Source organism: Littorina saxatilis, linkage group LG3 (genome assembly GCF_037325665.1).
Source record: "Littorina saxatilis isolate snail1 linkage group LG3, US_GU_Lsax_2.0, whole genome shotgun sequence".
Classification (NCBI taxonomy): domain Eukaryota; kingdom Metazoa; phylum Mollusca; class Gastropoda; order Littorinimorpha; family Littorinidae; genus Littorina; species Littorina saxatilis.
Window position 1 is genome coordinate 14,013,163 of NC_090247.1, and position 12,500 is coordinate 14,025,662.

General features: G+C 42.3%; 2 protein-coding genes and 1 non-coding gene across 3 annotated transcripts in view; all 3 read left to right on the top strand.

The window, feature by feature from the left end:
* Positions 1-7,383, top strand: part of LOC138961683 (ras-related and estrogen-regulated growth inhibitor-like) — a 12,557-nt gene extending 5,174 nt beyond the window's left edge. Inside the window, exons 4-6 of the mRNA XM_070333353.1 lie at positions 4,253-4,326; positions 5,004-5,192; positions 5,757-7,383. Coding sequence (XP_070189454.1) covers positions 4,253-4,326; positions 5,004-5,192; positions 5,757-6,008 — 515 coding nt within the window. The 3' untranslated portion in view covers positions 6,009-7,383. The remainder of the gene's footprint in view (positions 1-4,252; positions 4,327-5,003; positions 5,193-5,756) is intronic.
* A 3,593-nt stretch (positions 7,384-10,976) lies between these two features.
* On the top strand, positions 10,977-11,055 carry Trnas-aga (transfer RNA serine (anticodon AGA)). Its single transcript has one exon. It is a non-coding gene; the product is annotated as a tRNA-Ser (tRNA).
* Positions 11,056-11,455: 400 nt separating this feature from the next.
* The window catches only part of LOC138961684 (uncharacterized), a 3,269-nt gene continuing 2,224 nt past the window's right edge, over positions 11,456-12,500 (top strand). Inside the window, exon 1 of the mRNA XM_070333354.1 lies at positions 11,456-12,500. This exon is cut by the window's right edge and continues 2,224 nt beyond it. Within this exon, the coding sequence (XP_070189455.1) occupies positions 12,136-12,500 (365 nt within the window). The 5' untranslated portion in view covers positions 11,456-12,135.

A 12,500-nucleotide genomic window follows, 5' to 3' on the forward strand; every position in this document is an offset into this window, starting at 1 on the left:
TCTCGTAGGCAGATGTGCGAGTTTAACAGCCAGTAAAAACATAATATACACATTTTAGTTAAACAGAGAGAGAGAGAGAGAGAGAGAGAGAGAGAGAGAGAGAGAGAGAGAGAGAGAGAGAGAGGGAGAGAGAGAGAGAGAGAGAGAGAGAGAGAGAGAGACAGAGAGAAAGAGAGAGACATACACACACACACACACACACACACACACGCACACACACACACACACACACAATATTATTATATTTTGTTTAATAATATTAGGAAGATTCCCAGTTAGCATTACAATAATATGTAATATCATTGCGTACTGGTTACACATATTGGATCTTCCAAAAACATCTCATCTGAACAAAATATATAATCTTATGTACACCAAAGGCAGTGAAACATATCCATGGATATCATTTGTAAAACAATTGTTACAAGTCATTGGATTAGATCATGTGTGGAAAAATCAATCCACTTTAATTTAATGTCAAAAGGTTAAAATATGTATTATGTCAAAAATTGGAACTCCAATATATACAATTCTGGAAAGGTCAAATAAGAAGTTCACCAAAGTTAAATTTTTATCAAAAAATAGTAACAAATTATTAAACGGAACCATATCTGTTATGCATAAAACAAAGAAAATATAAACAATCGTTGTGTAAACTGAGAATAAGTGCCCACGACCTGAAAATTGAAACTGGTAGATCTATACAGCAATACACCTAGGGAAAATAGATTATGTGAAACATGTGGAGTAATAGAAGATGAAATACATTTTTTCTAGATAACTGCATAGAAAACAACCAATTACGAAAATCTTTCATGAGTGAAATTAATCTACCTAGTCAACTTTTGCAAGTAGACAAAGTACAAACTAAATTGAGAGAATTTGTATATAATTGCTTCCAAAAAAAAGAAACAATGTAATCATTTGGTTATTTATCTTCCCGTGTCTTATAAACACTACGTTTCATGACAATAAAGTTTATTCGTATTCGTATTATATTATTCACACACACACACACACACACACACACACACACACACACACACACACACACACACACACACACACACCCCTACACACGCAGCAGATATTGTCCACTGTTCAACATTACTACTGTTCTTTTGTGAAAAAAAGGTTAAAGTTCTTATATCCAAGGAAAAACGCAATCAGATCGCTTGAAACTTAGGCGATGAGGTACAAGGTGTTACATTATGTTACCAAGCATCACGATTGTATTCACATTGCAAAAGCAAATATATTCAAAAATTGTCGTTAAATTCAATGAAAAGCGCACTCTTGCTTGTTATTTCTCTTGGCCACTTGACTCAATGTTAACATGTTGTCAGGCCGCTGGATCCCTGGTGGCACAACTGGCGTAAACCGGCTCAGCACCATTGTTAAACTTCAGCACAGGAGAGAAGCAGCGTCTTGATGCACACGCGCGCACTTTGACTCTTGAATAGATTAGCATACTTTTTGTGCATGTGCGTTTTGAAGCAAATCGTGCCACGTGCGTCTAAATGACGGTATATTAGATTCCCCAAATTCATCACATTATATTCTTACCAGGAATTTGCTGAGTTTTATTTGTCAAGGTAAAGGTATTCCCATAACCATCTGGTCGTAGGGGAGAGAGATGTTAGAGATCTCCACTTTTCTGGGGGCCAGCTTTTTTATGAGGGCGGTGCCCATCTCCTCTCCCTCGCTGCCTTTGCCTTCCCCGGCCCTGAATAGGGTCAGGTACCCATTTCCAGCTGGGTGGACTGGAGAGCGCTCGGAAAAATCGGGTATTTGTATTTGTCCCCGAGTGGGGGACGAACCACGACCTCCAGCGTGAGAGGCAAGCGCTCTAACCACTGCGCCACTCCGCTCTCAGATCAATAGTCTTCCTTTAAACCACACCATTCTCTCTTTGACTGTATCATTACTGCAGTGCAAGCAGTGGTGTAGCCCTTTCCATTTACGTCTGTTTGTCTTTCTGCAGATGGGGCGTAACTATGAACACTTCACTTTAGGTCCTCCCTGTTCAGTATTTGGCTACCTCCACCTATTAACACCATTAACTGACCAATGTACAAACACCCTCTCGCTCCCCCCTGGTCACCGTTTACAGGAAGCGCACGCTTTTATAATTGCGAGGCAATAAACGAACGACCATTCAGAAAGTATCGAATCGTGGTTGCAAGTGCTCAGTGAAACTCCCCTCACCCGTTCCCAGGACGGTTTTATATGTTATGAATTAGCCGGCTCGCCACACACACCACCCCCCCCTCCCCCTCCCTCCCCCGCTTCCCGCTTCTCTGATTCAAATGACAGGCACAGTCCTTCCCGCTTAAGCAGTTTGGCTCACCATCTCAGATCTGGGCAGGCTTTCATTTGGACACATAGAGGAAGGGCTCCTAATATGGACCACTTTTTGTTTCATGCTGATAACTAGCTTGTTTTCTTGCTGTGACCGTGTGCCGAAACACTACGATCACCTCGGGAAGCGAAGTGCAATCAAACAGGATTGAAAATGTTAGGGCTAATTTCTTAGCCCTATAAAAACTGTTATGCAAACCCGAAGGTTTCCATGAACATACAGACAATCGGAAACCACCAGACCCCATCACAAACAGAATTCTACAATCCACTGGTGTTGACTTTTAAAGGCCAACAACTCGGGTGCAGAGTCTGCTGTGAAAGGAGCGGTAGCCTCCCCTGTCACAATCGCCCCCGTTTGAAATGAACTTTGTCCCGAAGTTCCGAACCGGGGGACCACTGTCCATCCCAAGTTCGCAGAATGGGAACAGCACAAAAATGTTCAGTGGTTATATTATGCCATTACCTGAACATATCATGCCGAGTCCCATCCATGCTCGCAAGCGCCAGATGTAACCGTGTGCTGAAACACTACGATCACCTCGGGAAGCGAAGTGCAATCAAACAGGATTGAAAATGTTAGGGCTAATTTCTTAGCCCTATAAAAACTGTTATGCAAACCCGAAGGTTTCCATGAACATACAGACAATCGGAAACCACCAGACCCCATCACAAACAGAATTCTACAATCCACTGGTGTTGACTTTTAAAGGCCAACAACTCGGGTGCAGAGTCTGCTGTGAAAGGTTTCCATGAACATACAGACAATCGGAAACCACCAGACCCCATCACAAACAGAATTCTACAATCCACTGGTGTTGACTTTTAAAGGCCAACAACTCGGGTGCAGAGTCTGCTGTGAAAGGAGCGGTAGCCTCCCCTGTCACATTGCGAAGAATTGAAGTTTCATGTTGTGTTTGGTAGTTCTTCTCTCTTAGGTCAACCGTAAGGCCTACTTAGAGTAAATTAGCTTTGATAGACATTCAGCAAAAATTAAATACAGACAAAATCAATTGCGTGGCTGTGTTCTTTTATTATTTTTTTTCTTTCTGGATTTACTAGATTGACATAGGTGTCAATTACGGAATTAATTCAAAAGATTTCCCACTCTTCTCACGAATGAACCAGCCTGTTGATTTATGGCATATGTTTATGTTGTAAGATGTTATCCCATGTACAATCCTGACAACCTGTGAGACGTTAAGTCGAATTGTTAACACTGAAAAGAATGTGCTTTTAAACCGACGCTGTAGTGTGACGTGCGCAATAGCCGAGCGGTAAGGACGTCGGCCTCCAAACTGGAAAGTTCGGGGTTTGAATCCATGCTGGGTAAAGGGTAGACATGTTTCCATTTTCGCCAGGTCTTCTTCTTCTTCTTTGTTCATGGGCTGAAACTCCCACGTTCACTCACGTTTTGCACGAGTGGATTTTTACGTGTATGGCCGTTTTTACCCCGCCACACGCCGATTTCGGGGGAAGCATGCTGGGTATTTTTTTTTTATATAACCCACCGAAATCTGACATGGCTTACAGGATCTTTTCCGTGCGCACTTAGTCTTGTGCTTGCGTGTACACACGAGATTTCCTTGTTTCAAAGAATAACCAAAACAACGCTTTAGATAAGGGACAATGGCGTCATGATATATTTGACGCAAACAGGGGACTATATAGTTCTCTGTTTTCAAACCAGAAAGTTCTTTATTGGAACTTTTAAAAAGAAAACGAGCTTGGCCAAGTGAAGCTTTGATAGTTCTCTTTATTACATTCCAAAACGACCAGACACTTGTCAAGCGAGTTGGTCTATTTAGTCAGAGGCTCCTAATCGGAGCAGTGAAAGTTATAGATAGATTCAAACTACAAAACAAATGTTGTGTCTGTTGACATGTTGCAGAGAGTGTGTACAAGTACCAGACAGTCATTGATGAAGATGACGTCAGACTGGAGATACTGGACACAGCTGGACAGGTAAGGGATGACTTCATTTTGCAAGTAAAGATCAGGCAGTTGGAACATTGTAACTCACAGATATGCGAACATACGTGGGATGATGTATTTCGGAAAACATGTCTTGTTTCCTTTTGAATAAAAATGTCTTTTGTATATTAAATATTTTGAAGAACAAATAACAACAGGGAAAGGACAACGGACAACGAGCAGATAAGAGCACGCACACACACACACACACACACACACACACACACACACACACACACACACACACACACACACACACACACACACATATATGCACCAGCTTATTAAATGTCCAAATTAAATGCGTGAATGTAATCAAATCTTGTGTCCTAAAATACTTAACCCTTAAACTGGTGCAATTCTGTATCACATGTTACATAGCCACTGGTGAATTAACAGAGAGAAAATTAACGAAAAACGGTCATATAGGTTTACGCATCCATGGGAGGTAATCGGAACCGACCAAACAGACTGAGCCAGTAGCGCGACTTATGTCGTGACAACCAGGTGACAGTATACGTAAAGTAGCGCGACATATGTCGCGACAATCAATACTTGAACACAGATTAGTCTTTGCTATTATTCACCAAGACTCAATGCTGAGAATGTTTATGTTTTGATGTTGTTGTTCTCCCCCGGTATATTTATCAAGCTATTTTTGTCAACAGGGTAGATACCCGTGGAAAGACGGGTACGCGCTGTGGGCGGATTGCTTCATCTTCGTGTACTCCATCACAGACAGATTCAGCTTTCACGAGGTGGCGCAAATCAAACGGCAGGTGGAGAATGTCCGCAAGAGTTCATCCATCATCGGTTTACTGGTCGCCAACAAGAACGATCTACTCCACGACAGACAGGTCAGAATGTTGGTGGAGAGTAAAAGCTATATAAGATTTAGTTGGAAGATACACAAGAAATTGACGAATTCCGAAAATAACTCTGTCGGGTTTCAATGGGTTGTGAAACTAGTGGCTATATCCCTTGTTGTTGTTTTTTTTTTTTTTTTTTTTTTACATATTTACGCCGAGGCAAGCTACACGTACGTGACATTGTACGCCAATCACGAGCCAGGGGGTTGTCTCCACACGTGGTCGCTCGATCATCGACACACACACACACACACACACACACACACACACACACACACACACACACACACCGCGATTGGATATACAAATGACATAAAATGAAACGTAAATGAAGGAATAAAACAATAATCACACACACACACTCTCTCACACAGACACACGCACACGCACACACACACACACACACACACACACACACACACATACATACACACACACACACACACAGACACACATACACACACACACACACACACACACATACACACACACACACACACACACACACACACAGCCTACAGTCGAACATTAATCCTCTCTCTGTTGCCACAGGTATCCGAAGCAGAAGGGGAAGAACTAGCGGACGAGCTGGGGTGCCGCTACTGCGAGGTGTCCGCATCCGAGGGTTGCATGATGGAATCCATTGCTTCAATGTTTCAAGACCTCTACAAAGACTTCAGGAAATCCAAGCAACAGCGAGAAGGGAGGCAAAGAAAGACTAGCTCCTCCGCCAGATTCAAGCAAGCCATCCAGAAGGTGATTTCAGGAAAAACGCCCAGCAAACGTTCCAACTCGTCCTCATGATATCGGCATTTAGCGTCATTGGTGACGTATGACTTCTCCGCTTAGCGTCATTGGTGATGTATGACTTCTCCGCTTAGCGTCATTGGTGACGTATGACTTCTCCGCTTAGTGTCATTGGTGACGTATGACTTCTCCGCTTAGTGTCTTTGGTGACGTATGACTTTTCCGCTTAGTGTCACTGGTGACGTATGACTTCTCCGCTTAGCGTCATTGGTAACGTACTGTTTTCAGCTGTGGTGACGACCCCGTTAAGCGTCATTTTGTGAGATACTCTTTTGATCTGTGATGACGTCTAAGTTTAGTGTCACTGGTGACGTGCTGATTCTGAATATGTGATGATGACTCCTTCGAGAGTTGCATGATGGCAGACCGAAAGCCTTCTTCCAGAACTCAACTCCCTGAAAATCCTATTTTATGAAAGCAACGCAGAGAAGGTTGTGTCATGTAGACACAGTTTGAGTGGCAGAAGTGACATCGTATTTTCCCGCGTCTATTACGTCAGAAAAATGAAAGACGTTCCTAGGGTGTGTATGACGACATATACGTCTCAGATATGCCTGTCTTGGTGAATTTACATAAAATAATATATTTGAGGTGTGGCTTCCAGTGTATGATGACGTATTCTATGGTGATAATGTCATGATGTTTGGAGGCGCTGATGACGACATAGAAACACGCTTTTTTTGCTCTGCGATGACGCCGTATAGAAACGATAAACTCATTGTCCCGAACAGACGTGGTTGGCAATGTCACGAGTGACACGAAACTCGTCAGTGTCAAAGATGTTCTTGAAGACTAACGACTAACCTTTTTTCTCAAAGACTACGCGACTTGGAGAAGAAGCCACCTCATACACCCTCAGATTAACACACGAGATGACAATGGTTATATTGATTGTCCGGGTGGACATCGATTTGACAGAGCGAAAAATCGGCTACGCGTTTCTACCGCCAATTAGCTCACGTGATATGACACTCTGCGCATGCGCATAAGTATCTGGTATATATATACTATTGCGCAGTTCTCTGAAAGTGACAGGAGTGACAGTCGTCCTTATTCGAAGGACTCGCCCAACCTTCCTGCAGAAACGTACAGTGCTTGTGGTTGGGTGTTATGAGCTATCATTCCAGCAATGAAAACACAGAAAAATGACATGAGTATGACCTATAACTGAATTCTGCTATTTGTATTGAGGAGAGTGTTAGAGAAATCAGACTAAGTTATAAGAATCACGAGAAACTTTTGTTCTGAGGACATCGATTGTACACTGTTGCGACTGTATGTTACGACTTCGGTAAATGCAGCTTTGTATCGGTGGTATGACTTTTACTGATTTTCGTTAAAAAAATTAAATACATTAAAATGGAAAAAGAATGCGACTTGAGTGAGAAGTGATGCTATTGTTGTAAGCGTGGAACTGTGTGTCTGTTTAAAAAAAATCGTGTCTTCGTTTAAATAGTTCCATCATAATTGTAACAGAACAACAGAAGAATATGTGCTCCCGAGTGATCATATTGTTTCCTCCCAGCTATAAATTCAAAACAAAAGCAAAATTAAGCAAACGAACATGATACCAAAACAAACAAAAATGCTATCTGCGTTGACGACAGAAGGGACGATACTCTTCTCCGACAACTGAGTGACGCAACTTACACGAGTTCCTGCCCTTTCCGTAGGTATGCCTACAAGAAACCAAGCAAGTTGACAGAGTTAGAATTTAAAAATAAAGTGCATTGTCACCGGAAACAAGCAAGATACATTTTACTTTTTTTTTATTATATATCAACCAAAAGCATGATAATGGGCTAATTTTAACAATAGGTTTGCTTTTACAATCGAAGGGACACACCCATTGTGATTGAACAAAGCAGTCAGCGAGTGCAATACGTAGAGGTTACACGCCGAGTCTCAGTGATTATTAAAAATAATGGTCGAAGTTAGCGGATCATGAAAAATGCGAGCTTTAGCGAGCTTTTTCATGACCGCGAACTGAGACCATTATTTTTGATAATCACTGAGACGAGGTGTGTAACCTCTTTATTCCTCCTTTCTTCAGTTATTCAAAGAAAAGAGGAGGTTTTTGTGCGAAAGTTTGATCGAATACGAATCACTCAACCAGTCAACCTGCGCAGGCGATCGATTACTGCATAGTTCCGTGCAAATCATTCCATTCTGTTAACACTTCTTGTCAGTTTTCCTATTTTGGACTAAAATCAAGTACACAGATATGCTGTTATTCTGCTGTGGCGGCAAAGGCAGATATTGTGTGTTCTGTATATGTTTTGGTATCGCTTAGGATAATGTTCTTTCGTCAAATGGGACTAGCAGACGAACTTTTGCACCCGTGTTCCAACGTTAAAAACTGTATGAAGTTCAGTTTTCTGGGGAAAATAGTGTATGAAACCGCTTTATGTTGTTTAAATTGATGAGATGTGTGCATTTGGTTGCGTGTGATCTGTTTATTAAATGAAATATTGTTGAAAACTGACCGTCGGATTGCAGTCTGTTGTCGAAGAAACTGAGTGAAAAGAAGGGGAACTACTCTTGTCGCTAGACAAAGTATGAGTTACTTGCCTTGCGGGAAATTGCTTGTGATGAACGTTTGAGCACAGCAAATCTAGATTCAGAAAACAACCGAACTCATGGATTTTATATGAAGATTCATGTGTTCAGGCCTGTAGTTGTTAATTTAAATGCGGTATGTTTGTATTATTTGCTCCAGAGATGTATACTTCGTACGTTAGAGCGTTCGGAACTTTTCATTCGCAAAAAGTAGTACCGAAACAGAACAACTTCTCAACCCATTGCACTATCGAGGATTCAGGCTGTTGCTGGGTCGTTATTTGTTTGGTTGCTGGGTCATTATCGAAAAATAACTACCCCTACAAGTTTACAGAGGTAAAGAAGCAGAGGGGGGAATAAAAACTGTTAAGGGTTAATACGAGGCACCACACGCGACGGGAAAAAGTCAAATACAAACATATTTCACTTACTTGTAATAGTTCAACAGATATACAGACAGCTAGACATGAAAACTGTAACATACTGACAGACAATCAGACAGACACAGACAAAGTACGCTCTCTCTCTTTCACTCTCTCTCAGAGTCTCTCTCTATGTTTCTCTCTTTCACTCTCTCTCTCTCTCTCTCTCTCTCTCTCTCTCTCTCTCTCTCTCTCTCTCTATGTTTCTCTCTCTTTCCCTCCCTCGGCCTGTCTGTCTCTCTGTCTGTCTGTCTGTCTCTCTCTGTCAGTCTGTCTGTCTTTCTCTCTGTCTCCGTCTGTCTGTTTGTCTGTCTCTCTTTGTCTCTCTGTCTTTGTCTCTGTCTCTGTCTCTGTCTGTCTCTCAAATACACACATATACAGATAAGAACACACTGAGAAACAAACGCGTCCCCCCATCATCTCTCTCTCTCTCTCTCTCTCTCTCTCTCTCTCTCTCTCTCTCTCTCTCTCTCTCTCTCTCTCTCTCTTTCTCTCTCTCTTTCTCTCTTTCTCTCTCTCATGAGAAACCCGACCCCACTCCAACAGTGATCAGCGTACACACGAACCTTTCCTTTATCAGAACACTTCAACTTTGAAGGCTGTGAGAAAACGCAGTTTGTTACCATACACAATACCTAGGTTCCATTTGTGTTTATCTCTCAAAACATCAGGTGTGTCACGAGGAGAAAAAATCAAAACTTGACTAAATATAAAAAGGGTAGCTGTGTCGTTAGTACAAGTACCAGAACAGTATCCTCTGTCTTTAAATTCTGGTGGCGAGAAAGTAAACAACACACAGCGGCATCATGCTGGTCATTGTCATCCCCTTCCTGGTACTAGTCTGTCCATGTTATATGTTTTATGATTTATCAGCTGTGGCCAACAAAAACGTAAACAGACAAATGTAAAAGAGAATTCAGAACCATTGCTCAGTTTAAATTCCAACCCTATAATATTTTTAGGAAAGGTTCTTTATCGCAGACATAGCATTATTGTGGACTAAACATACTACGTTGTTTTGGTCACTCTACCCGCATAAAGCAGTCCAATCATTTACTTTCCTTGCCATTACTTGCTAAAGAAAGTACACGTATCGTATTGCCACATAATTATGTGCCACACACACACACACACACACACACACACACACACACACACACACACACACACACACACACACACACACACACACACACAGCTTGGTGAAAATGTACATGATTGTTTTCTGAAGAAGAAACAATGATTTTCTTTTATTTCTGTTGTTTGGTTTGTGCCGTATAAGCCTTAAGGTTTCGTGGCAATAAAAGATTATTCTATTCTATTCACACAAACACAACTCCATCAGTCAGCGTACACATGCACTTCTCATTCCTCAAGATCTGAAGTTTGAAGGCTGTGAGAAAACGCAATCCGCTGCTTTCAACAATAACTAAGCTAGAGTGCACGAGTTCTTTTAAGCTTATCTATCTAAAAACAGATGTGTCACAAGATACATAAAAAAGACTACCAGGCGTTCACACTGATGTCACATTATATTCTGTTTTTCACTCTCACGATAACACATTAGACAACACACCATGCTGGTCATAGTCATTCCCGTCCTTGTACTCGTCTGTCCATGTCAGGGATTCCCCGAACAAGTGCCAGACACCGCCACTATTAAAGACGTGAGTAACTATTAGATTCTTGAACGCAAGATGCTAATGTTACAGCGGCTCTCTGCACATAATTCTACAAGTAAAAGTAAAGTCAAAACCATTTATCAGCTGACTTTTATCTTTCTTTGAAATTCAGGTTTGGACTTGTTTGATGACATGTGTTTTTTGATACTACACTGTTGGACTATGTGCACATCGTGTTATAAAACAAGTGGCCGCAGTTGTGAGAGACAAGGCGTAGCACTCTCAGTCACAAATGGACAAACTAAACTGCCAAACTTGCATACCTATCCACTATCAGAAAATATAGTCATGAACGAATCAAGGACCGCAACACGGTTGGCCTAGTGGTAAGGCGTCCGCCCAGAGAGCGGGAGGTCGTGGGTTCGAACCCCGGCCGGGTCATACCTAAGACTTTAAAATTGGCAATCTAGTGGCTGCTCCGCCTGGCGTCTGGCATTATGGGGTTAGTGCTAGGACTGTTGGTCCGGTGTCAGAATAATGTGACTGGGTGAGAAATGAAGCCTGTGCTGCGACTTCTGTCTTGTGTGTGGCGCACGTTAAATGTCAAAGCAGCACCGCCGCCCTGATAATTGTATCACCCTTCGTGGTGGACTGGGCGTTAAGCAAACAAACAAACAAACGAATCAAGGTTAGGTATGCAGAAGCACATTTTAACAGTTTAGGCTACGTGCAGCTTGAAGAAAAGTGAAACTGAGAACAGATAAACAAGGGAAGTAAGCGCTTTGAATCAATGCACACGACATTTGAAAAACGAGCATTGGAATAAACATGCGACTGTCATCCTCATGAAAGGATGATCGACGCAAGCTCATACCTTCCTCATTCTTCAAAGCACCCCATTAACGAACACTTACGTACACAGTCATAGACAAGAACCAGCTTTTATTCCTGACCATAAATAGTCCTTAGATCAAGACTGGTTTTGTTTTTTTATAGAACAAAAACAAAAATACACACATTGTTACAGGGTTGCTTCGAAAGTATATGTGAGAAATATTCAGCAAAGGAGACAGAGCTGAGAACTTGAAGCTGATAACGTCAAACACAGTGTCACATGAAATTGATGAATCGTGTCTTTCCTTCTGACAGGAGCTACTGGAGAATAAACTGATTTCTTTGCTGAGGGAACATGAAGCCAGAACCGCATCCTTGTTCAAAATCCAAAACACTAAGCTGGAATATCTGACAAATCTGCTTCGGTCCCAAGAGCAGAAACTTTATAACCAAGAAATCCTGCTTCAGAAACAAGGTGCCAAGCTGTCCTATCAAGAGACGTTGTTGCTACAGCAAAGGAGAACCATCGAGCAACTGACCAACAGACATTCTCGATCGAAATCTTTCCAAGACCAGAACTTGCGTCAAAAAAGAAACAAATCTCAGCCAAAAACACGACGGGTAGGAAAGAGTCGGTTAGAAAAGAGACGTGTAGGAAAGACTTCTGACTCAACACCCCATGACGTCATGCTTCTCCGCGATGCCGCAGATCCGTTGGAAGCGGTGGTGAGTCGTATCAGTCAGCAGGTGACGGAGATTGAAGCCGACTTCCAGGCCTTCAAGACCCAGACTGCTAACGACATCCAAACCTCGAAGACCAAGACTGACAACGATATCAACGCTTTGAAGACACAGACCACTGGCGACATCCAGACGTTGCAGAACAGCAACACACAGCAGGACCTGGCTATCCAAGACACACAGAGCTCCACTTTCGTTCACTGGGGCAGTTCCACGTGCAGCAATCTCTCTGGCATCGTCTACTCGGGCGTCGTGGGCGGCGCGTGGTATCGGCATAGCGGTTCTGCCACCAACTACCTCTGCATGACGAT